Source organism: Ascidiella aspersa, chromosome 3, assembly GCF_963924565.1.
Source record: "Ascidiella aspersa chromosome 3, kaAscAspe10.2, whole genome shotgun sequence".
Lineage (NCBI taxonomy): Eukaryota > Metazoa > Chordata > Ascidiacea > Phlebobranchia > Ascidiidae > Ascidiella > Ascidiella aspersa.
This window is the reverse complement of record NC_139449.1, coordinates 15,365,825-15,392,032: the sequence shown is the minus strand read 5'-3', so window position 1 is coordinate 15,392,032 and position 26,208 is coordinate 15,365,825. Positions and strand designations below refer to the sequence as shown.

The 26,208-nt window shown below is 37.1% G+C and overlaps 1 protein-coding gene across 1 annotated transcript; it reads left to right on the top strand.

Moving 5' to 3' along the window:
- The first annotated feature begins 746 nt into the window (after positions 1–746).
- Positions 747–25,917, top strand: LOC146160365 (uncharacterized). The gene is made up of 15 exons (XM_083384731.1): positions 747–2,026; positions 4,227–4,344; positions 6,831–6,912; positions 9,060–9,228; positions 9,599–9,750; positions 11,191–11,338; positions 11,451–11,513; positions 12,519–12,672; positions 12,901–13,049; positions 16,030–16,062; positions 18,704–18,844; positions 18,934–18,973; positions 19,046–19,091; positions 19,353–19,610; positions 25,424–25,917. The coding sequence occupies exons 1-15, from the start codon at positions 1,972–1,974 to the stop codon at positions 25,676–25,678; spliced, it is 1,863 nt and encodes a 620-aa protein (XP_083240857.1). The 5' UTR covers positions 747–1,971; the 3' UTR covers positions 25,679–25,917.
- The last annotated feature ends 291 nt before the right edge of the window (positions 25,918–26,208 follow it).

The window sequence follows — 26,208 nt, the reverse complement described above, 5'->3', positions numbered from 1 at the left end:
TTTAACTAGGTGTCGACAATGCCCGATTGCGCGTACCTTGATTAACATCAGGTTTAAATTTATCGTTTTCTTTATAAAATAGATTGAAGAGTACGGACAGCCATTATTATATATGTCCAGTAAACCGACGTTAAAGATTTGTTACCGTTTATAGTTGTCAGTTATTTGTACTGATAATTTTTTGCCACTACTGGATTCTGTATTTCGATTGGGTGTAATATTACTGATATGTTATAGGGGTGACACTGTTTTGTATTGCTTTATAAATTCCTTTGTTGGTGTATTCTCAGGAGTTTGGTTCGATTGTAAGCTTTTTCAGATAACAGTCGTCACAGTACTAGTATTTCTAACTTCATGTTAATACGAAATATTTGACGTTTTGCCTCAAATCGATGTCTTGTAAAATATTTTCTTCCAAACGTCAAACTGCAGAACCCAAGAAAGTGTGTATTCCTTTCAGATAGATAGATAGATTTAAATTTATTTTTGAACAACGGTAAATACATAAAAAAGAAAAAATTTTTTTATCAGAGATGACATCCATGACCATTTAGGTTTTTAAACCGCGCTAATACAAGCCAAGTGTCTACTTGTCGTTTTGTTGCTGGAGGGCTTTCTAGATCTCCAACCGTCTGTGTTGTCAGACACACTTTGTAAACTTAAAGGTGATTTGAAGTAAATTTATTTGCAACGTAGGCCAGTAAAATTGTAAAGGCATAGTTGCTTTTTTGTATTAAAAGCACGATTTGTATATGAAAGATCTCGGAATTTATTTTTTAGCTAGACAAATACGAGGTTGTACTGTGATTTTTGGAAGGCATACCGAAATCTGTAGCAGCACTGTTGTTTATACAGAAAAGCGATTTACAGTTGGAAAGCAGTGATGCGCGACTAAGCAAACATTTTGTATTGTGTTCAATACATTGGCCAACTGGTTTATCATTATGTATAGAAACAAAAGTGTAAATGGCGTAGTAACGTATAAAAGCAACAACACATCGATGTTATGAAATTTACTTTTATAGGTAGGATTACATTTTCCTGTGTATGTTGTATATGTGATATTTATGATGTTTTTTACCGTTTCTATTGCGTAAAATCCTTTGCATTAATGTTTGTCTTAATCTTGAAACTTAATAGGACTAATAACCGGATCATGTTACGAAAATCATATAAACTTAGTCTGGCTGCTATTGCTGTGAGGTAGCGAGTTTTACATATAAGTGAAACCCAGGCCAGTATTTGTTAATCTGTTTTGCCGTGACCCAAATACTAAGCTTAGGCAATAGTTTAACTACAATTTTTTTTCAACTAGTATTTTGTACGCCATAATGCGCAACTGGGCCACTGTCCAACTGCGTAGCCAGACCAGATTTTTTGCGCAGTAAAATTTGCCTTTCGAGACTTACTTCATTCTCAAATTAAAACTGAAAAATCTTCACATTTTTTGCCAGGAACGTTGTGAGCATTTCGCATTGGCCCATTTTTACTGATGCTTGTAATGTATAGCTATAAAGTTAAGAAAACAAATCAAACCCGTGTTGACGATTGTGACGCAATACATGTTTTGCTGTTAATTGCTTTTGCCTAATCTTTTATTCATCATCCACGCTGTGTTTTTTGTTTTTATCTTACGTGGAATTAAATGTCTGTCTACACAGAAAAAACAAGCTAGAAGGAAAAAAATAGTTTAGAGAGTGGTGAACACAGCAGTCTAGCGTTTAATATTAATTAGAGATCATGAAACCGACATGCATTTTGGGAAGTATTTCTTTAACACAACTGCATTTTATCTCCCATAAACACAGCATCCAGAGCAAAAGGGCCCTATTCAAATTACAAATTTTGCCAAATTAAACTAGATAAACGATACGAACTAAAGTGGCTTACAGAAAACATTTTTATAACATATATTTTGCCAAATTTGGCATCAGTGTTTTATATCTGCAGTTTAGTTTACATGCAAAAACTATGAAACCACTAGTCAGTTACAACTCCATATGGACTTTAACGTTCTCTGTTGTAGGTAAGTAAATTGTATCGGTGCACGTTTTACTCTCGTTTTACAACCTAGAAGTTTTTGTATAGATGTAACATATCGTTATAAAAACCCATACTTGTTTGGGTGCGCAAAACCCACAAGAACAACAGGAAAAAAGCTAAATGTATTTTAAAAGCGTAAATTTTGGAAAGTTGTAAAATAATTGTATATAGCCTTAATTGCCAATACAAAATTCGGGACTTCCAAAATCGTGATGAATCTTCCTGATATTTGATCTAATTAAAACGTAACAGTTGCATAAGGTACTAAATCACGTTTTATTAATATCGATGCTATATCGTACACCAGTGGTTCTCAAAGTTTTTTCCTCGTTGACGCCCTTGCAAAAGTTGATCTTGCGCCACACCCAGCGATAGGAATATATTTGGTGTTTATTTCGACTCCAGCCATAAGACCGAAATAATAACAATATCAACGTCGGAATAAGACAAAATAACCACTAATACCTAATAGTCGTAATAACGTATAATCGGAGTAAATCCTAAACACGTCGGAATAACACCTAAATGAAAAAAATCAACCCTAACACATTTTCAAACCCCACCCATTACCCACTAATAACCCCAAACAGGGACGAAAAATCCGGCGCCAAAGCAGCGGCGCCCCAACGGCGCCGTTCAAACTAGGGCGCTTGAACGTCGACACCAAAACGGCCGATGCTTACGGTTTCAGGCGTTATTTTGTCCATTTAGGCTTTATTACGATGAATTTAGGACTTACTCCGACAGGTTTATGTGTTATTCTGTCCTGGATATTACTGCGTTTTTGGATTTATTATTACGTAGGGCTTTGTATGGTATTATAGATTTTTCTGTTTTAAGTATTGTTGCTTCTAAGGTCTTATTGTATGTTTCTACTAATTTGTGTAATAAACACGCGCTTAGTATAACTTCATGTTACAACTAACGTAGTATATGTCACGTGTGATCTTGCACAGAAAAGTGACATGTAGAGCGTTAAACTTTTTTATCGGAATATGGCCTAAATTCATCGGAATAAGTCCTAAATTCATCGGAATAAGGCCCAAATTCATCGGAATAAGGCCAAATTCGTCGGAAGAAGGCCTAAATGGCCAAACTAACGCCCGAACCTGTGGGTAGAGAGTATATGAGACGATCGGTGGCCATAGGTCTGGCATCGGCCGTTTTGGTGACTACGTTTGGACGCCCTAATCTGAGCGGCGCCATCAGCAACAGGGGACGTGGCGTTATTTTGCACAATGTGCGCCAAAATGTGCACGCCAAAATGTGCAAAAAATGTGCGCACATTTTAAACTGCCTTCAAAAATGTGCGCACTTTTTTCTAACAATGTGCGCACATTTTAAACTGCCTTCAAAAATGTGCGCACTTTTTTCACAATGTGCGCACATTTTTAAGTTAGAGTGAGAGATTCTGACCTTTTAGGTCTTGTTATGAAGGATTTAGGACCTATTCCGATTTAGACGGTACTAATACCACAAGGTATTAGTCGTATTTTGGCCTTATTCCGCAGTGTGTATTATTCTAACGTTGTTGTTATTCTTATCCCGGTCTTATGGCTGGAGTCCTTTTCAACGCTGTGGTAGGATTCTACACTAGCGCCAATAATTCTTATAGTGTCTACTTTAATATAAGCTTCTTGGGTATTTTGCTGTTATTGGTCTATACCTCACTGAACATAATAGGCCTACGCTAGGCTAGGGTTTCCTCACAATTTTGCGTGCTGAAAGCAAACCTCGAATTTCGAAAAAGTCATTGCACTAGCTAACAATATTTGCAGGACGATCACCTACAATCGTATATTTACGTATAGCTACAACATTACTTACGCTATCTCTTTTTGTTCAAATATAACCAGTGCCTGTACACTAGGCCTATATATTGTGTCACCATTATAACTAATATCACTGATTGGTCCAGCCTTTATTGCTGCATACCTAAGTGACTCTGAATTAGGAAATGTGATTGGTAAATCATAATCAATTGGTACAGTTTGGGAAAAATAAAAATGCACACGTCGGGGGCATATTAATAATATCTGTAAGCGTTTTATTTTGTGCGACACCCTTAATGAATTTAGACGACGCACCAGGGCGTCGCGACACATAGTTTGAGAACCTCTGTTGTACACGAATCAGAAAAACATGCAGAAGCAGATTCGTACTTATTTTGTACAACTTTATAGTTTCAAGCGTTGTGCGTTCAACTAATGTTAAAGTTAGCGCTACGTCCAATGAAGACGCTATTCTGCCATGTAATGTTCCGTCGAATGATGAAAATTTGTACATCGAACACCTTGTCTGGTATGTTCAACAAATTGATTTACAAATATAAATAGTTGTAGTAAGCCTAATTGTGTTTAATGACGTTTATTAGCCATTATCTGTGTATAGTTCAGGGTGGTCCAAACCCAGGCCAGGCACATGTGGACCGCATCATAAGCTGTGGGATGCGTAGCATTAACCGTGATTTCCAAACATCAAATGTGCAATTGCTTAATTTGAAATGCAGCAACTTGCGTTACTTTTGGCAATTTAGCATGTAACCGAAAGATAATCTTCCGTATTGTGTCTAAAATAGGTCGTCGAAACATTTAAAATAAAACATTTTAAGGATACGACCAGTGCTGTAATGGCAACACCATTACAATTTAGCGAAGGCAATGGTCGGCTCTAACGAAAACCAGTGACATATATTGATAGGGAACCACTCATAAACGTAAAACCATAAAATAAGCTATTGCTGCCAGGCATAATATTTAACGGAGTGTTGCTCTTCCAGCAGTATATATAATATATATATACTGCTGGAAGAGCAACACTCCGTTATGTAAAACCATAAGTTATAGCAGCCAATATTTGCATTGCGTGATGTTCGAGCAAATACGTATTCCCGGTACCATACTGCGCCCAACGTAAGTAAAATCTCGTTTGAAACTGAAACTTACACATTTAAAATAAAACTTTTAAGGATACAGCCAGTTTTGTAGTGGGAACACCATTACAATTAAGCGAAGGCGATGGTCATCGGGATGGTTTAGTATAGGCGCTAACCTAACCGGCTCCAACGTAACGAAATATACTGCGTCAAACGTAAGCGAACTCCACCTAAATTTTGCACGGTAACATACTTCAAGAAGTTCTTAAACATAAACATCTTAAATTGAAAACATCTAAATAAATTTTTATTAAGGCAATGTGATTAATTTAAATTTATGTCCACACAGGTAATTGCGCTTTTAGAGAAGGCGATGGTCGGCCAACAAAAACCCGTGAAATATATTGATAGAGAACCCCCCACAAACGTAAAGCCTTTAATTAAGACAATATACTTAATTGGATTTTTAATGTCTACGCAGGTAATTGCGCTTGAAAAACAGTTTTGCGCGGTTACGTACGATATGTCGCGCGCGAGCCCGTGGAGAAGCGAACGCACTTTGACGAGTGTGACGTCGCCGTTCCTCTGTCTGCCTCGTTTACCGGCGACCCACTTGGCGAACACATGGCATCGTCCGCCATCCACCGTTCGGCTCGAATTAACCGGTGTGGCATTATTCAACTAAAACAAGTAGGCTACAAGTAATTTAGGAAACGTGGTGTTCTCGAATCAACCAATGTGGCATTATTCAACTAAAACGCGTAACGCCAAAAACATGTGTCTATTGGTTTAAGTTAGCCAATCGTTTAGACGTGTACTTAATGCAATGATTGTACGGCTATCACGCGGCCAAAAACTACATGATTCAAAAGTAACTCGCGGCCCACTAAAAATGCCTCTGTTGCCCACAGTTTGCCGACCACTGCACGGTATGGCTTTCAAGCTTGGATTAATAGGTTATAATTTAAAACTTTTCGTGTTCAACTGGATAAAATATTTTTACTTTTGCGTAGCAATCGTCTAATTTGCTGGCAGGCAAACTTGGACAACTAGATAATTCTAGTTTTCTAATTCAATGAATTAGAGCAAAATGCGGCTAATTCTAATTCTAATCTATAGTTTGTGATTACGATTTGTAGGTGATTTTTACAACCTGAAAAGCATAGGCAAAAGTCATATAAAAATTAGCACACAAAAAAATGCCATTCACATTCTTATAAGAACATACTGTGATTAAATTTAACTGATTGTACATAATTAAAATTGTAATTCTAGTTCAAATTCATGTTTAAATTTAGGTTTTTAAGAATTCGGTAATTCGAATTATAATCTAATTTGAAAAAAAACATAAATTATCTAATTCTAATTCTAATCTAATTTTATAGAGCTAAAATAAATCTAGTTGTCCTGACAGGGGGCAAGTCCATGGCCTCGTGGTAAAACTATACATCATTTTCCTATTTAAAATACGTAAATTCAAAAATATAAATCTTATTTCACTTTGCAGTATCTGTATCTCATTATGATAAATTTAGTCCCAATTTGCCGTGCGTGCCATGACATTCTCTGACAAAAGTTTTGCCAACTTAAGCTTTAAAAATGTCACTCTGTCGAGCGAAGTGCGAATCGTTTTGTTTCCTCAAAGCGACACATCCCCTTCTATATTAAAAGTTGTATCGATTTAACTAAAGTAACGCAATATTTCACGCTTCGCGCTAAACTTTTTTCTTGGATTTAGTTGTCAATTTACCACAAGTTCGATCTTCAGCAGATGCTTTCTTACTTGCTATATAATGTCAGGTTATGCCGTAATTTTTAAATGTCATCGTTGAATTTTTTCATGACCCCTAAAACAAAATGCTACACCCACCTTTGTTTTATGTGTGTGGTAACAAATATATGGTTTTCACAGGAGCAAGCGCATGGACAATTCTGAAAAGTATGTCTATTACTACGACCCACCGACCTACAATATTCCTTTTCCTGATTATAAGGTAAAACACTTTATGGATGCTGTATTAATCAGTGATGATAATATAAGTATCAAATTATACGAATGAAATATACACAAGACCCTTACAACATCTTGAAGATGATAACTCAGAGGGTTTCAACCGGGAAAATGGACACCTAGGGGTGAATTTCGAAGTTTTAAAGGGGGGTGGTGAATCATAGTTTTGTGTGTTTTTGTCATCTATGTTTGTATTACTTTTTTTTTGGCTACGTGCTTTACTGGGACAAGCGAAATCCTCGACGTTTTTATTTACAGGTGGTTTCCTTGACCGATGACTTTTAGGCATTAGCTAACGAAAATTTCACACAGCTGTGGTTTCAATGCTCTTACAACTTGTTGAAAAATCATCTTATAGTTCTCCTCCTAAATTATGTATTAGCTGGAGTTCGAGCAAACTCTTTTGTCCAGTACGCCATTTAGCCTCCTAAATCAGTTAACCAACATTGTGTGAAACTGTGGGGCTCGTTTATCCACTACAAAACCATACAACAGTAGTTCCAAATCTTTAATGTCTTGCGGCACCCCTTATAAATATTAATTAGATTGCGACACTTCAAGCTCACCGTAATGTCAAAATAAAGGAGATAGACAACACACATCTACTCCACACAACGTCGGAATGTAAAATTTAATTTATTGTTCTCAAATCGTACACACTAAGAATTGTAAGAAGCTTACCAATTAAGCAAAAATCAGATTCCCAAATATCAGGACCCTTAAACATTAGAAATGGCACCACTTTTGGAAATCACTGTCCAATATAACCGGAAAAAACTTTTTTTTTTTTGCTCGTTCTTTTCAAAGGTAGTATAATTACTGTCAAAAAATCAAGGTATGGGCATAAAATTTAAACCATATAAATCACATTTTAGGCGTAATCATTGAATGTGAATATATTGAAGCAAGTTATGAGCAGAGCTTATTACAAAATCTAAACAGTACAGGTGTGTTCTTGCAAATAAGAAAAACCTTGTTATGACTGAAGTGTACAAACTTTAGTCAACCATAAACTTATAAAAAATATTTTTTTTTTTTAAAGATCCATTTCACAGAAAAAGCTTAAGGTTGCTTCTACATATTTTATCACATAATATTTTTTTTACAATCTGCAGGAATTAATTTTGTGCAATTCTTAAAAAGCGTTGGCTATCCTTCACCAGGCCATGCCTAACAGTTGTTGACAATACACGTTGTAAATACTTTACCCTGTTTGTTTGTTTGTTTATGCTATTATTATGCCTAAAACTAAATAAAGTCAGGCTATGAATAGACTAGTCTACTTCACGCCCGACGTCCTTAGGACGGTCCGACTAAGTAGAAACAGTTTTTTGCAACTTCGGCGCAACTTTTTGATAACTAATTTACTTGTGATAGCCTTGTTTATCGCCTAAACATGGCAAGGTTGATACATTTCTTAAGGGCTTATGGCTAGGCGAACATAGCATTTAACTTTAGGGGAGCGACCAAAAAACGAATTTAGGCAAAACAATCTGCTAGCCTTATTATTACATAATTTGGTACAGTGCTTATCGTTTTAAAGAGGTTCTACTCTCTTTTCTATTGAAATATTTAAAGGTATATTTGCAGGTGCTAATTGTTTTGGGGGGATTGAGTTTTAAACAAAGGTTAATAGGGTCCACTGGAAGGAAAAGGTTGAGAACCACTGTGTTGGCTGCATAGATAAATCCCGAATTCTTTATAATTCCAAGAAAGTAACTTAGTTTAAGTAACAGATATTAAAAGTTTCTTGCTAATTGCGTTTATCTTTGATCAAATTAAAGCTTAAACAATAAATCGTCCATTGTGATATTTACAAATTTACAATGCATCCTATATTTGGCGAAATATTTAAAAAGCGCCTGACCTACTTGGCTTACGAGGACCGCTCAATGTCCACGCCCATGCTTTATAATCGCCTTAATACTTTTGCTTCGTTGCTAATTGATGTATAACAAAAAAATTAACTTATGGTATAAGTGCAAATACACTATAAGTTTTATAAACTGTTCTTTAATTTTTCATCTCTTATACATGGCCATTAAGTCGCTTTTTACCAGGATTGCACACTATATTATAGTTTGGTTATCTTGGTATTGAATAACTCATTTTACATCGAAACGTACGCAGGGACGGGCTTTTTTACACAATGACTCATCATCACTGATTTTAAAACCAGTAACGTTGAACGATGAAGGAATTTACGAGTGTCAAGGTATAGAAAGGAATGGAACAATAGCTGAGGGTGTTTTGGAAACGCCGAAAATCTACAAAGGACTGGTGACCCTTACTGTCAATGGTAAGTATAGCAAATTGTTTTTGTCAATTTTATTGCAATCTCCTGTCTTAAAACAAAGTAACACTCTTCGAAACATGTTATTATTAAGAACTCTAAGCAAGCAAAAACCTCTTACTGAAGTATACTTTTAGTCGAATAATTTAATATTAGGTTTCGCATAAAAGTTTGTTTTTCACGAAATAAAGGATACTTTTCACAAAAACATGCACACTCACACGCACACATAGGCTATATATACTGTAATACCCAATTTCTGACTGAAACAGTTCCATTTATCTACGCATTTAATGTATAAGTTTAAACAGCTTATTTAGCCGTAAAAGGTAACAATATTTGCCAATATATATATTGACAACTTTTTGCTCAATAGTTCCCCCAAAGTCCATTTCTTTGTCAACATTTCCCTCGTCGACCAAAAACTTGACTTTGACGTGTCGTTCGTCTCGATCAAAGCCGAAGGCAGAAATCACATGGGAGGTGTATAAGCAAAGTGGACAAGTTTTAAGATTACAATCCTCCAAGGCAAGAAAATTCGATAAAGCTAAAACGAACTTATTGTATAACATTAGCCGTTACCTTTGTTTTACAACGTTTTAAACAGATTTATTTTGTTTCAACCAGAGGATCGAAAAATGTGCGTCGTTTTAAGTTGACAAGGGCGTCACACAAATTAAACCTTGACTTGTAAAAACTCATTATGACGAAAATATAAGCCCGAGACAATATACACTAAGTCAATTAGTTGCATAGGTGGTAAGTAGAACCAATGCCGCACCTGAATCGTAAATTTTACGCCTGAAAGCGAGTCGGCCTAATACTAGATATGTGGCTGTTATCCAGGTTTGGGTTATTATTAGGTTTTACTCAAACGGGTGGATTCAGAGGGGGCACAAGGTCATGTCCTCCAAATTAAATTAGGCGGTAAATTCAGAGAATTTCTAGCTATGCGCCAACCTAATGTAACTCTAAATTACTCAAAAAGCAGCTTCCGAGGGGCTAGATCACAGTTGTTAATAAACACATATGTGTGCGTTTTTTATTGAATGATACAGTACAATAGCTCCCGTTCATTGTGAAGTTCTTTGTACTAACAGAATGTAGCAAACATTGGCAAACGGTTGTTTCTCGACTCGCCCCTCTTTGAGCCTGTGTAGCTTTAGTTGGTAGAGCGGTGGTCCCGGTATGACCGGAGAGTTCGAACCGCACTGCAGGCTAGTTGTTTTTCTAGCATGCCCTGCTTGCATCATTGATTGACAGTGTTGGTTAGTCTGCGATGGCTTTTCGGTGTACTATGACACGGAAGCCGTAATCGTTGGTCGAAAGCAGCTTCCGAGGGGCTAGATCGCCACCAAATATTTCTAGACCATTATATTCACCGCAACTACATTTGTCAAACTTATACAATTCCAAGCCACGTTGCACATAGCCATATGGCCCCTGCATTTCCTTTGAATTATTATGTAATTTTTTGTAGTATATCCTTAATTTAGGTCTAAAAATAACGTACATGGTCTGACGGAAAATTCTAACATTTTTGTTTAACGATGCAATCATCGGGCCAGAAATGTAAACGTTTTGCAAATGTAAATATGTTGCATTTGGTTTATGTCTAATACACTAGAATTAGAGCGTCATTTATGTTTTAAAAGCTAAAAAAGATGTCGCAAGAATAAAAATGTTAGAAACCGCTGTCCCAGGAACCCATTGGCAGTTCTACTCGCGTTGCATCCCAGCAATGATACTGATATAAAATTATTTACTCAAGTTAACATTTAAGCTCTTAACTAGAAAAATACAAAACTGACTACTGTTATAAGTGCTGATAGAATTTGTGTTTAGCTTGTGTTAATGGCATCCTTGGATTATTATGCTTTTTGTGCAGTTATAAGAATTTGTTGCTTTTCAACATATGATATTTGAGTTGAACCCGCTAGTAAAAACTGTTACACGCCCCTGTTGTAGATGGTGATCGAGTCCACTGATGATAACCTTGTGGACACAGTTGGTTACTTGTACTGGACAATAGAATCAGCCGACAAAGACACCACTTTTCAATGCGTTGTTTATCATCCTGAAACTAGAACAATTCTTATTCGAAATGTGACCCTCGGTATGGTAATGTTAGAGTACCTGGGGTTAAACCTATTGTTGTTTTTATTTTACCTGTTAGGATAGTTTTATTTTAAATACAAGTTTTTCATGCATCTTTTTTATGTTGACAGTTTCTCCTTCTTTGTTACATCATGTTGCTATGGAATTTGACTGGCTCGGCGGTGCCGTCGATTGTAAGTACTCGGCATTTATTAGGTTTATACCTGCAAAGTGGTTGCATACAAAATCATATTATTTTCGTGTAAATTTTAAAATCATTGATGACATACTCCCTTTCGATTACATGCGGTCACTATATATTAGATGAAAATGAAAACAAAGCAGTAGTTCAGCTACTAGGTGGTGCTGGTCAACTTAAACAATAATGTGTAATTCTATAAAATTGGTATATATATATGATCATTGCTGTATAAGCTTCATGTAGCCCTGCTACTATTGTTTATAGCCCAATTTTTTTAGTTTTTTTTTTTTTTTTAGCTATTTTAATTATCTTAACTAACTAAATTTTATAGAAACTTATACTATCCGTTTCAGTTTGATGTCCTTCTCGCTATAGTTTTTACCCCAATATACACACAGAGAGTGTCACAGTGCAGAGGACAAAAAACGTCCTCTGCACTGTGACACTCTCTTCAACGAAAATTTAACAAACTTAGCCTAATATTTATGTTTTTTTTGCGCTTAGTTCAAATGTATTCTGTCTTTAAAATATGAACGAAATACCAACCGTTTTCTAAATAACGATTTAAGTTTTGTCAACCTACTTTACCTAATGCCATGCTGTGTGTTTCTCCCGATTTATACCGTCTTTAATATGGTTAACTTAAAGCCTCAAAAAGCAAAACAAATTGTTTTTTTTATGCGAAATTTTTACGTAGTTTAACCTTAACTTTTGGGTCAATGCGCCCAACAACTTAATAATCGCCAATATATGAAGCAATGTACGTTGTTTATCTCTGCTCTATGCATCACGGTGCAAATTTTTACATCTTGTGGCTACTTTGTTAAAATCGACTAAAATCGCACATTTTCGCACAACTCCAAACGTAATAACAAGTTCGTTTACTTACATGATTTATTGCGCGTATTTGATATCCTATTTTTCACCCGGCCCACCATAACATTTTAATTTTCTCATGTGGCCCGCGGTAAAAAATAATTGCCCACCCCTGCTATAGACGCTTCGTATGAGAGCAGTCAGCCGGATCTCAGTTCAGAGGTCAAATACGTCCCAGGCCTTATTCAGATGCAAGTTGCCCCGGCCAAAGTGGTTAAAGTCAACACATCAGTTGTGGTCACCATTGCCGCTGACGGAGCTTTTCCAGAACCAAGGTAGTCACGTTGTTAAGGTTATTTATAGACTAATGGTAAACTTTATGTAGGTTTCCGAGGCCATCCTTACTTTTTTATTAATTACCATATTCGTTTTTTCAGCATAGCTAAAGCAGTTCGTACAATTTAACAAGGGTTTAAATGATTCAGATAATGTTTCAGTAGCAAATTATACTTTAATGTACTGTACATGCTTTTTGTTAGTCTTAACTATATATTTACTTTAAGCTACACTTGGAGGTCAGAAAATTTGCCAACCATTACTGGTAAGCATTGGAGGACGAACTCCATAAAAAAGAGTAGGACTGTATACTGCCTCGTAGAAAATCCTGTCGGACGAGCCGTCATGTCAATTGACATCACAGTTGCAACCAATGGTAAGTCGTGTGAATCAATAAACTTTGTTGGCCAACCGAATAAATTTTTATACTACAGCCGTTTAAATAGTAATCTAATTTAAACTTTGTAATCGTGAACAACAGACGAGCAAAATCATAACTAAAACATTCTAACAGGCATGTTGTTGGGCTATACGGTAAAAAAGTCAAACAAATTGCATTTTTAATTCATGTCAAGAAGGGTACCAGGAACTCCCCTCAAAAGTCCCCGCAAAAGTGTTGTGAATAAATGTCTTAATTACGTGAACCATACAGGGGCGTATCCAGAAATCCTAAAAGGGGGGGTCCCGAGTTTTCAACTTAGGGAATTTTCCGTTTTTCCGTCTCATGTTAATGACGTCATAAAATAGTGACGGGAATGACGTCATAAAATAGCGATTGTAGTGACGTCATAAAAAAAAACTAATCAGAAATAGTCTATTAACGTCCAGCAAACGCGAAACTTTAGACACAAAGCGAACGCGTGCGTCGTCGAAAATCCTGCCAGGCGCCAGTTGCGAAAACGCTTAGTATGCAATCGTTTTTAGGCAAAAAACTAAACCAATACCGTGAAATATATTTGATTGATTTTGGTAGATCTATGTACGGGACTACGCTAAATTACAAGCACGTCTCTTGCAACCTGCAATACTAAACGAAGATCGTTTTTTCCCGGGTGTTATTATGCCACGATTAGCGCAACATCTGCGCCGAGCTGTGTGCCAAGTCAGCTAAAATACAAGCACGTCCTACACCAACATTGGATATAAGCGCGGACAGCGCACAGCGAGGAACATCAACACCGCCTAAACTCGACGTTTTTAGCGAGAAAAACGGAGATCGCTTGATTTATTGTTGTTAATTGTCGAACACACACTTGCTGATCAACCAACTCGAACGAATAACGAAAGGCGAAATAAAAATATCCTGCGTTTACGGTCGACCAAACAGGAGACGAAAATCGGCGTTCTACGTTTGATTTTGGTTTCGCATTACCGACGCGTGCTCAATACATAAAAAACATTGCCGCTTAGGACGGTGAGTTAAACCCTGACAAAAACGAAACAGATAACGTCACTTACAAAAAGGGGGGGTTTCGAAGCTTATTAGTACATAAAACTTGTCTATCCTAATTTTAAAATATCGTGCCGTTTTATTGTTATACACGCGTCAGCTAAAATTGCACGTCGATCTTAGGGTTAGAATTGTCTAACCTAGCGGTTCTCAACCAGCCAGAGTAAAAAGCGCTTTCTTAATCAGGGGTGATCCATGGAATTTTCCATATTTTTGAGCATAATTAATAAAATATGGTTTGGTAATTTTCCTCATTATTTGACCCAAAACAATAGGTTCCCTTGGGAGATATGATAAACGAAATATGCTTGTAAAATTGTACTTCTTCGGGGGTCTCCGCCTGTTTAAAGGACACTGAAGGGCCACCAAGACAACAATATAAAGATCCACTGTTCTAATCCATAAACTTTTTTCTCTTGTTATTCTACAAGACATGATAACCGCGCAACGAACTAAAAAAGTCAAATTAACTACAAGGTACTTTTTGCGTACTGTGGTTAAGGCGAAATAACTATATTTATTTACTAATAATGATAATTAAAAAAAATAAATTGCGGCTTAAACTTTTGAATCTACTATATTAATTGGAAAGTTTGTCGGTCGACGGTCGGTCGTCCACACACGTTGAAGACAGACAGAGCAACGTCGCTCATACTGCTTCCTCTTAAGCAAATCGCCGGGCCTCTTAGTAAAATAGAAAGAGACTCGTGTGCTCCCAGACAGAAAAAAATTTGTTTCTTTTGATGATAAAAAGTCGCGCATCTTAAGCGAGCGCCGACGCAAACCGGTCACGGGTAACCAATTTTTATTTTTAAGGCGTTTGTTAGCAACTCATATCACGCTATCAAGCAAGTCTAAACAATTGCTGCTACAACCTAAAATTTTACGTTTGAGAGTTATTCTCAATTGACAAATGTCACGGGTTTTCGTTACTTAAAAGATGTATGACATGCTTAGCCAAGTGTTGTGTGCTATAGTCGATTTAGTCGTACCATTTCAAAAACATTGTACTTTGGTTGCGTGTTAAATCCAAGGGGTGCGCGTGCGACTTCTCGCAAAACCTTTTAGCAATTTGGTATGATGTTAAATACCCAGATAATTTTTTAAATTATCGGCTATAACATGCGGCTTCAACAAGCTTATAGAATGCTGGTAACACGTGGATTAGTGATTAAATGGTCACAGCGCGTTCGCGCCTTTCCTTGAGTGACCTAGTTCAGACACAAAACTGGTTTTTAGGTTATACGTTAATTTTTTTTATCTTTACACTGTTTTAACCAAATGACTGCCATTTCGCTTTCACATTAATGCTGCCTTCATATAGACTGTGGCGTGTTACTCTGATTGCGGGTGTTACTCTGATAAGTTAATAGATGTTAGACACACGATATGACATGGTTTGAAACACATCACATGATTTGAAATTTATATTTAATGACACGCAGTGCAAACGTTTAGGCATAAGCAAATTTGTTATGACATTTAAAAAAACATGTTTGCATTATTTATGCCTCTTACGAAGATCTTACGCTATCCGTAACATTATTTTTTGGGTATATGCTCATTACCACATTTATCTTCCATAATCATAGGCTATAACATGAGGCTAGCAGTTTAACATGTTACAACGTAATGTGCAATATTAATAAAGAGCCCACAGTATGATGGATTGTTTCATTTTGTTTAACCAGACAAAATTCAGGTAGACTTCGTACAATATGGTGGTTATTGTATGTGCTTTTTAACCAGTTAGAATGACTGGTAAATGTTCTATTTACCCTGGGCAACGCCGGTTTTTTTGTCTAGCATCATATAGGCCTAAGACTGTTATTCAATATTTATATATGAATACGCTGATCAATAAAATTTAAGAATGCCATTTAACAAACTGTATTTTTATCTTTAGATCCTTCTGAAGGAACAAAAGATCCTCAGACAGGTTTGTAGAAATGTAACAATACTTGCATTGGCCTTGGCAGGGTTGGGGCAAATTTCCATAGCGCCTCCTAAAATTTAAATGTTGTACTTTTAATGATTAGTGTTTTTACGAACTGTAACAATCCATTTAAAACCTAATGTTTATAGCGTTTTTAGTTCACGCCTCATGACAAAATTTATCGAAATTCGTGCCCCCTGTCCTAGTAGCATATTTGGTCCTTCATTATGAGGCAGTGTTTTTAGACAAATAAAAACATTCGAATAGACAGTGCAAAAAATGTAAATCAGCATCTCTAATAACATTCATTTCCAATCTACATTAGATGATTTAAGACACAGCACAACATACGTCAATTTTTGAATGTCCGATAATATCGATTTGGAGCCAAAACAGGATTCCAAGTGACAGTGTCGGTACTTGTCCGATGCCAGCGGAGTATCGGTGCCGATACGATACCTAATTATTATACAAATTTTAGCAACTATTTGCGATCCAATGCAGTGATTAGAACTTAAAAGGTAAATTTATTAAAATAATTGATTAACCACTGGAGGTAACTTCTAAACGTTAAAGCAAATTTTGCCCGACTAACCGGGATAATATTTTTTTTGAACGTTGCGATTTCATTTATTTTGCGTGTTTTAGCATAGTGACGTTATTTGGCATTGGATCTCGGTACTTTTTGTCCAAAATATCGGATATCGAAATAAATTCATCATGTCATAATGTACACGGCGCCTTGGGTTGAAAAGATTTCCTTTAAACGAAAAACAAAGTATTCAATTTTTATTGTGAAACAAAAATCTTTTGGGGTATTTTTTTTCACTATAGTTTGTGAGAATGGCTTTGTGCGATAACAGTTTATACCACTGAACCCAACCTGTTTTTAGTCACCGACCACTTTTAATAAAATATCTAACTAATATATTTATTTTTAAGACTGACCATAATCAATAATAATTTCAGAAACTATAGTACATAATTTTACTAGCGAACTTTAGACGCGTTTGTGAGTAGTAACAATTTGAATAAAACAGCCCAACCCTTGCTTTTGTTAGCAGCACCGATATGTTTTATGCAATAAATTCAAAGCGCGATAAAAAAGCGTTTGTTTGTTTTAAAATTCGAGTCCACACGTCTCCATTCATACTACCAATGAAAAGTGTAATAAACTACTTAATGCGATAACTTTAATAGTTAATCTAGTTCAGTGTTTGTTAACCTTTGAAAGTCAGGGCACACCTGGCTATTTTTTTTGGTATGCCGGCATTTATTTTATGTTTCTTGCAAGGTTTTATTACATTGCCAAAAATAAAATATAAAATGGTAAAAAAATATATGTCCAATATTTTTGAAAACGTTTTCCGCTTGTCCGCTACGCACTTGGACAGCATCAAAACCTCAACAAATCGGACGAAGAAAGATTATTCGCGTTAAAAAATCTGCTGAGACAAATGAATGTGCAAACATAATTTACCAAAAAAAATCTTTAAAGGATAAACCATATTTGCACTGTATACTTTTTGTTCTTTTGATAAAAAATTACCTATTTTCTGACCATTAAAGTTATGGTAGGTCTATTACAGGGGTGCTCAAACTTTTTTGAGCTGCATATACGTTTATATACATGTAAAAACAAGCTTAGATTAGTTATCAGAATGACAGTTTATCAGCATGCCATTCGACCAACCAAAATTCACTTAATTTACCTGCGGCCAGTAACATCTTAAATATTAAGAAAGTGGAAATAATGACTATCGAGGGAGAGAGAATATTATCAAAATCTAACGCTGGTCATCGTGAAAGATTTAATAGTTTGCTACTTATATTAGCATTCCAACAACAGTAATTTGTTGATGTCTAGCATTAAGTCATATTAAGCATGCGCATAAACGTCACAATCAAGACAAATATAAACAATTTTACCACATATGATGGAAAAAGCCGCCATTTTGGATTTTTATAATGGTCGTCAGGGTCATTCCAAGCCTTAAATGTGCGCAGAAAAGTTTTTTTAAAGAAAAAATGATGCATATATTTTACTTATAAACCTCTTTTATTCGGAGATATGGACCATTTCGTATAGTCCATTTTGTGATCATTATAACTCAACTGAAATGTAAAGTTTGATAGCACGTCAGTTTCTCGCCTTTTCTGATTTGATTTTTTTTCTGATATGACTCCCAAAAAGGGTAAAATAAATGTAAACACACATAAGAAATTTGGAGTTCTATGTTTAGCATGTCTTTACAAAAAGTTTTCTCTACAAAGCTGAGCAAAAGGAAAGGAATCTTGATGGGCCAAAATATAAGTAAAAGGATTCTCATTGTAAAAAAGTAAAATTGCGCGCTTGACTGGCATTTAGTGACAAACAAAAACGACATTTTAAGCTATGAAAGCCCGTCGGAGGGGGGGGGGGGGTAAATGATTGGTGATAACCTGAGTTATGTGTTTAAAAATGATATATGTCGAACATTTTTAAGGGCCATGTGTCATACCTGTAGGTTGTTTTCAATGGGTTTTTTCGGAAAATTTTAATTTAACGATATCTTAAAGACAATGTATTTCAGATCGAAAAAAGGCTTTATCACGAGTTTAGCTGACATTGAATGTTTTTATTTTCCTTGCTTTTTAATTTTAGGTTCAGTGAATGCGATTGCAGCCAGTGGTGGAATAATAGCTGCAATAGCATTCGGAGCTCTAGTCTTCATCTTTCTTTTTGCTTTTATCATATACTATTTTGCGTTTAAAAGACCAATCAACAACGAAAACCGAAGTGCGGGTATGATGAACCAATGTGTTAAAAAAACAATAGTTATAAGTAGCTGCATTTTTATACTTAACCATTTAGATAAAATTTTGCTAATTTAGGTGGAATGACTACGAAAACGGACGACTTTGTTAACAAAGAGTAAGCTTTTTTTAGTTTTTACGTTTAATTTTGTTGCCTTTGTCTTTATAGTAAGACCTGTTACATTTTTAGGAAGTCTAGTTTTGACGAGTCGCTGTCAAAAAATGACATGAGAGTGGTAAGTTATTTCTATAATATAAAATGTTGTTTTTTCAAGCGCTAGTTTAAAACATGATAGTTGTTCCTACTATATATAAAACTGCCATTTACACTAGTATTATGTCTATTGGAGTCAACTATAAGAATTTATTAATGAAAAGTTGCAGTGTACTTATTGATTATTGTGTATAATTAAGTGAAAACAAATATCTGGTTATTTTTAGTTTTATACTTCGTGTTCGTTTTGATTTGGCGCAACATTCTGTTTTGCATGTTTAAGTCTCATCTCGGACAAATCGTGTCCACTGCGGAAACGGACTCACTACTGAAAACCGCACCCGACTCTCCGCCACCTCCCTTTAGCCGTCGCAGCCAAAGTTCAACACCCATCAAGCGACCCTCTGATTCGTGTAGTACACTATCATCTGCTACCACCACTTCAGGTTACAGCGACCGTGTCAACACTGAACATCACGACTATTATAATGATGAGCTTAATCACGAAGGAAAAGAGAGGGCTATCACCAAACATTTACAGGTTGACATTTCTTTCATTACATACTTCCACTATAATCATTATGTTTTATTGTTTACTAGACGAAATACCTGACGTTGCCCAGGTTAAATAGGGTATTTACTTGTATACATATATGCAGCCTTTTACAATAACCGCGATATATTATTTGCATTCGAGCGAATGCCCAGATTTTGCGTGGTTAAAAATGTAGTAAGCCATCAAGCTGTTGAACGTTGATCACCATCGCATATTATGGTGTCACATTTCCGTGTAGTGTAAATGAATGTGTAATTTACCATGTAACCGAAAGTAATGTTCCGTATTGTGTGTAAAATGGGTCGAGTGAATACTTTCTCACAGTTAAGTAGGATGCGACCCTTATGAAAGCAGCAACAGTATTAGGTCACACATATTGGCAAAGGCGCTGTGTCCATAACAAATGCGTATTCCCCATACCCTAGATCAAATCGTTCTCACGTATAGGTTAAATAAAATGTAAGATTCCACCAAGCTCTGGCCTATTAATAACTATATTACATATTATGTCGTACCCTGCGTAATTTGCTTGAGCCGCGTGTTATAGCCGATGATTTAAAAAAGGCAATTTCCCATGTTACTAAAAAGTAATGTTACGGATAGTCTAATATCCTGGCTAGACGGGTAAATGGTGCGTAAAATGGTATAACATTTTAATTTCCCTGATCTTGCACTACGTGGAGCTACACGTTCGGTAAAAGAAATGAAATGTTATATTAGGCCTATGTGTTTTTTGGTATTTCGCAATGATCGAATAGCTCAGTGTTTCCCAACCTTTTTGACACTAGTGCCCCCTTGGGCTCAATATTATTTTATATCGCCCCCCTCATCTTGCTTTACAGTAAAGTATTATAATAATCGTTGACTAACATCATATTGTCTTCACTTTCGTTTCGATAAGCTGTCAGTCATATTTTAGGTTGTCTAACATACATTCACTGTAGGAATTTATGGATACATTAATTCACCAGGTTATGTCATTACCAGGAAAAATTCAACTTTCTGCACCAATACTTTAAATCAGGGGTCGGCAACCTTTTTTTGTCACGGGCATCAATCAAACTCAAAAAGGTATCTGTGGGCCGCACAAAATGTTAACTAAGAATTGCGTTATTGGAATGTTAGAACAACTGTGAATCAGGCGGACCTCGGATTTTTTTTATTCATGCTACTAATTAAAAGTGTAATAAAGCTAGTTTGAGGAAACGCGATAACCTTAGTGTTTATAGATAGTGTAAATCAGTGTTTGTTGAGGTCTTTAAGTCGTGGCGAGCGAAGCGAGCGCGATTTTTTTTGTGTGTATACAAACATTTCTTTTAAATTTCGTGCTAGTATTCACTACATTGCCGAAAAAATAAATGTTAAAAAATATATGTCTAATATTTTTGAATACGTTTTCCATTTTTCCACAGCGCTAAAAAAGCGCTAATTTATTCCAAAGACAGCATCAAAACGTGAACAAACTGGACGCAGTAAGATCATTCGCGCGAAGCGGGAAATATTTTTGCCCGTACTCAGTTAAAATAGTTAAAAAGTATTTAAAATGGACTCGTGTCTAGTTGTCAAAGAGGCCGTAGGTTGGCAACCCCTGCTTTAAATATACAAACATTTTTTTTCGCAACAGCAACCAACAACTGTCCATAAGAAAGTCAATTATTACGTAACAATGGTCGAAAAACTACTACAAGTTCGCAGTACGAAAATTGCCATTTAGGGTTAAAAGTTACCTACAGTCCTGTTTGTTACTATTGTTATGTGAACTTTTTATAAAATTTAGCCCATAAGTACTTTTATGTAACGCCCCCTTATGTGCATTCAGCGCCCCCCAAATTAGAAACCGACCCAAAACGCCCCCCTGTAACTCGCCAACGCCCACAAGGGGGCGGTGCCGCCCACGTTGGGAACCTCTGGAATAGCTTATAATAGTAAAACAGCACTGGCACTGGCACTGGCAGCTGGTCGCCCCTATGCTTTTAGCCGCTGACTATGTGCGAAAGAAAAAATATATTTTCCCAATACCAGTAAAACATAATATGAAAACGGCCTGTGTGAAAGCGGCAATTAATGGATTGGCGTCATATTTAGCACAAATATGTAATCCCGGTGCCAAATCGTTCTCGGGTGGCCTGCCATCACCATTACATATCATGTTGACCCATAACGTGTCAATGTGCCGATTTTACATGTAACCGAAACGTAATGTTCTGTAACAAGAATATCAAAGCCCATACAGAAGTAGGTATCATTTTGAACGTTTCGAATAACTCTTTATTAATTTTCAACATAGAGGGAAGGCACTGATGGTAAGTGAATATATAATGCTAAGGCAGGCGTCAGAAAAAAGGAAACGTGGAGAGATACACTATCTAAACCGGGTGTGCGGCGATTAGAAGGCGTGCGGCGACCACTACGCGCACATCCCACCAATATAAGAGATACGTTTCAGTTCGTGAACCGTGTTTAGCCACACACAACTGTATGATAAGGTCATGGTATCTCACGATGTAAAAAGCCTGTTCACTAACATTCCAGTTGAATTTACCACCAACCTGATTCTCAACAACATATACAAGGAAGGTGTCAAGCTATTTCATGGACTCTTTCATGAAGAAATCTGAGTTCAAGAAAATGTTAAATTGCACCTGCAATGACATCACGTTTCAATTTAGGCAAAAAATTTACACACAGATCGACGGCGTCGCAATGGGTTCTCCAATCGCCCCTCTGCTTGCTGATGTTTTCATGAACTGGTTAATTGATCAAACCGCGGAAAACCCAGCACAACCCCATCTTTTATGCCGCTATGTAGATGACATTTTTGCCGTATTCTACAACAGGGATGAAATTGAGGCTTTTCTCTGCACTCTAAATGGCATCCATCCCAATATCCAGTTTACCCGTGAGTTGGAAAAGGAAAATAATGTGCCTTTTCTGGATGTACTGGTTAAGAAAATGCCTAACGGACACAGCACAAGTGTATCACAAGCCTACCAATATAGGCCTCCTTACAAGATGGTCAAGTTTTGTGCCATTCAGGTACAAGCGCAACCTGATAAATAGCTAATTACATCGGGCTTACAAAATTTGTAGCACTTACATGCTAATGCACCTCGAATTCCGCAATACTTCAAAAATGTTGATGATGAATGGCTACCCCAAGCAGTTTATTGACACTGCCATTTACAGGTTCCTTGACCACAAACACAAATACGCGCAAAATAAAATGGTAGAACATGAAGAAACCAAAACATTGTATACCATCACTATAAAGCTCCCGTTTATTGGAAAAACATCGATAAGCATATGCAAAGAACTTACCACCTTCGTAGCGCGTAACACCGAAAATAATGTCAAATTTATTTTCAGCCACGAAACTACACCTATCAGTTCGTTTTTTGTACACAAGGACCACCAGCGTGTGTTACGTCGTTCAGGAGTTATATACAAAGTGCAATGTTCGTGCGGATATACTTATATTGGACAAACCAAGCGTAACCTACAAGTGCGTATGGACAACCACGACCCTTCATCACGGTCAACGCAGGACACAGATGTGGCCAGGCATTTACCTCAAAATCCTGGTCACAACATAGATTTTAAAAACCCCAAGATTCATGCGACAAGTCGGTGTTGGCGTCGTCTTTTGATTAAGGTAGCCGTAGAAATAACACGGCACAACCTGGAAATTAACGCAGACCAAGGTTCAAAACCACTCTATCTTTCTAACATATGATCACGTGGATGGCCTTATCTGCTATCGGCGACCTACCTTCTAATCACCGCACACCCGGTTTAGATAGTGTATCTCTCCACGTTTCCTTTTTTCTGACGTCTGCCTTAGCATTATATATACACTTACCATCAGTGCCTTCCCTCTATGTTAAAAATTAATAAAGAGTTATTCGAAACGTTCAAAATGATACCTACTTCTGTATGGGCTTTGATATTCTTATTACGTCTTACTACAACCTCCAACCATTATGTTCCAAAGTAATGTTCTGTATTGTGTCTAAAATAGGTCGTCGAAATCACATTTAAAATAAAACCCTTTAAGGGTACGGCTAGTGTTGTATTGGCACTGTGATTTAGCGAAGGCGATGTTCCGCCCTAAGAAATGCGTACTTCCGGCTCCACATCATTCTCGGGATGGTTTAGTTTGTAGTAAATAAGCGCTAGCCCAATCGGCTCTAACGTAACGAAATTTCGTCTCGTGGTATGTATATCGATCGGAAATAGCTGACAAACCTAAACCTTATTTTTGTTTACTTGGAACGACTAAATATCCAGCGGCTAAGCACGTCAAACATCTTTTACGTAACGAAAACCCGAGACATATATCGATAGGGAACAGGGGCGCCCGCAGAAAATTTTCCAGGGGGTGGCAATCAGGGGCGTGACCAGAAAATCAAAAAGAGGGGGGGTGCTGAATTTTCAACTTAGGGAATTCCCCTATTTTTCGTTATTGAAAAAAAACTAATCAGAAACAGCCAAATACGTCCAGCAAAAGCGACCACGTGCGTCATCGACAATCCTGTCAGGTGCCAGCTGCGAAATCACGGTGTGCAATCGTTAACTTCAGGCAAAAAAACAAACCAAGACCGTGAAATAAGTGTGATTAATTGTGGTAAAATCACACATAATTCGACTATCAGCAGCGCAGTTTTCAAGTTCCATGAACGAAACGAGCGATAAATTACAAGCACGTCTTTCACCACCTCAATACTAAAACGAAAGATCGTTTTTTCCGGGTGTTATTATGCCACGATTAGCGCAACATCTGCGCCGAGCTGTGTGCCAAGTCAGCTAAATTACAAGCTGCTGTTGAGGGGAAATAAGTTGTGTCCATTGCACACTTAGCACGTGGTCTTAGAGTACGCTTAAAGAGCATAATTTTTCGTTAACCATCATTACTTAAAAATGGAGACTTTAAAACGCGCACGACAGTCACCATTATACCTCCTTTTAAGAATTACACCAACATCGGATATTAGCGCAGAAACCGAACAGCGAGGAACATACTGCGTATAACTCGAGGTTTTTTAGCGACAAAAAAAGGTTTGGCTTAGCGTTGTCAATTGTCGAATACACACTTGCTAATCAGTCAACCTAAACAAATAACGAAAGAGAAAAACTTCCAGCGTTTACGGTCGACCAAACAAAAGACGAAAAACGGCGCTTTGCGCTCGATTTTGGTTTCGCATTAGATTAAGACGCGTGACCAAATTACTTAAAAAGCACGCCGCTTCGAACAGTTTGTTACGATGACAACGAACAAAAAACGATAATATCACTTACAAAAAGGGGGTAAGAACTCCCGCCTCCCTGGATACGCCACTGGGGGCAATGGATAATGTATAATATTTTTAAACTTCATAAGTAATACATATTACACTTATAAATAATACTAATAATCGCATTTTGAAATTCCACACTTGCCCTCCCCCCTTCCCCCCCGTGCGGGCGCCCATGATAGGGAACCTCTCACAAACGTAAAACCTTAAGTTGTAGCAGCCATTGGTAATTGCGCATGAAAAAAGTTTGCGCAGTTACGTTACGAGGTTTACAATATGTCGCGTGCGCGCGCCCGTGGAGAAGCGACCGCCAATCCTTTTGTTAGGCGAACGATTCACTCCCTAACTCAAGCGCCACTCCTTCTCATAGCCCGGCTTCTCGCTTAAGAGGGAGAGGTATGATACGTTGCTCTGTCTCGACCGGACGAACATATCGCGACAATCGCCCGCCGTCCGCCGGACGAACAATGCCTTACTATAAGAGATTTTATATGCTGTGAATTGCAGGACTTTGACGAAAACGCTTCTTTCGTCGGTGATTACGGCTCCACCTTCGGACTCGACACAACAGTATCACCGGGTTTGGTGGAAGAAGCCGGTACCTTCGACCACCCCGACTCGGGACGAGGAGGACATTTCTCTACTGATGACGTTTCTAGCGTTGTCAGTAAAGCCAGTGGTGGCCACAGTGGATACGGCATGTCACATGATCAGAGTTGGGATCAAATCGACCCAGACAAAATCGTGCATACTCCTGTTTGATTTGACGATGATGTTTTTTATCTTTGCCGCAGTGGTCAAGGAATGCACGACTCTTTTGCCGGAAATATATTACAGACACATTGCGTACAAAACGAGAACGGTTTATCTTTTTAACCAGAAATTGTAATTAAACTCACAACCACATGCTTTTGTTACCAGTTTTTGTAATTTAGAAGCACTTGCTGTAATTTTGTGACATTGTTTCTGCATTTGAAACCTGCTTTAATTAAAATTAAATCAAAATAGTGGGTGTAACTAAGTGCTTAGACAAACTATTCGTGACAAAGAAGCTAGGTGCATATAAAAGTAAAGTCAACAAATTAATCTGAGGTCCCAAAAATCCGTGACCTTTTGTTTCCAATGCGACAATTTTATTCGCTATTTTTTTAGATGCCTCACACGTTTCATGGTGGAATTAATCTCACTAAAACTAACATCTAGCTATAGGTCTCTTAAATTCCGCTGTACATTTTCTAGTAATCGGTGATTATCTTTGGGTTATATAGGGTGCCAATTGCGATCGTGTAATG

Bases quoted from the DNA above. Each gene is read 5' to 3' on its own strand.
- LOC146160365 (XM_083384731.1), top strand. From the start codon at position 1,972: ATGAAACCACTAGTCAGTTACAACTCCATATGGACTTTAACGTTCTCT. The intron at 2,027-4,226 runs GTAAGTAAATTG...ACAACTTTATAG, and splicing joins TTTAACGTTCTCTGTTGTAG to TTTCAAGCGTTGTGCGTTCA. The intron at 19,611-25,423 runs GTTGACATTTCT...TGTGAATTGCAG, and splicing joins CTATCACCAAACATTTACAG to GACTTTGACGAAAACGCTTC.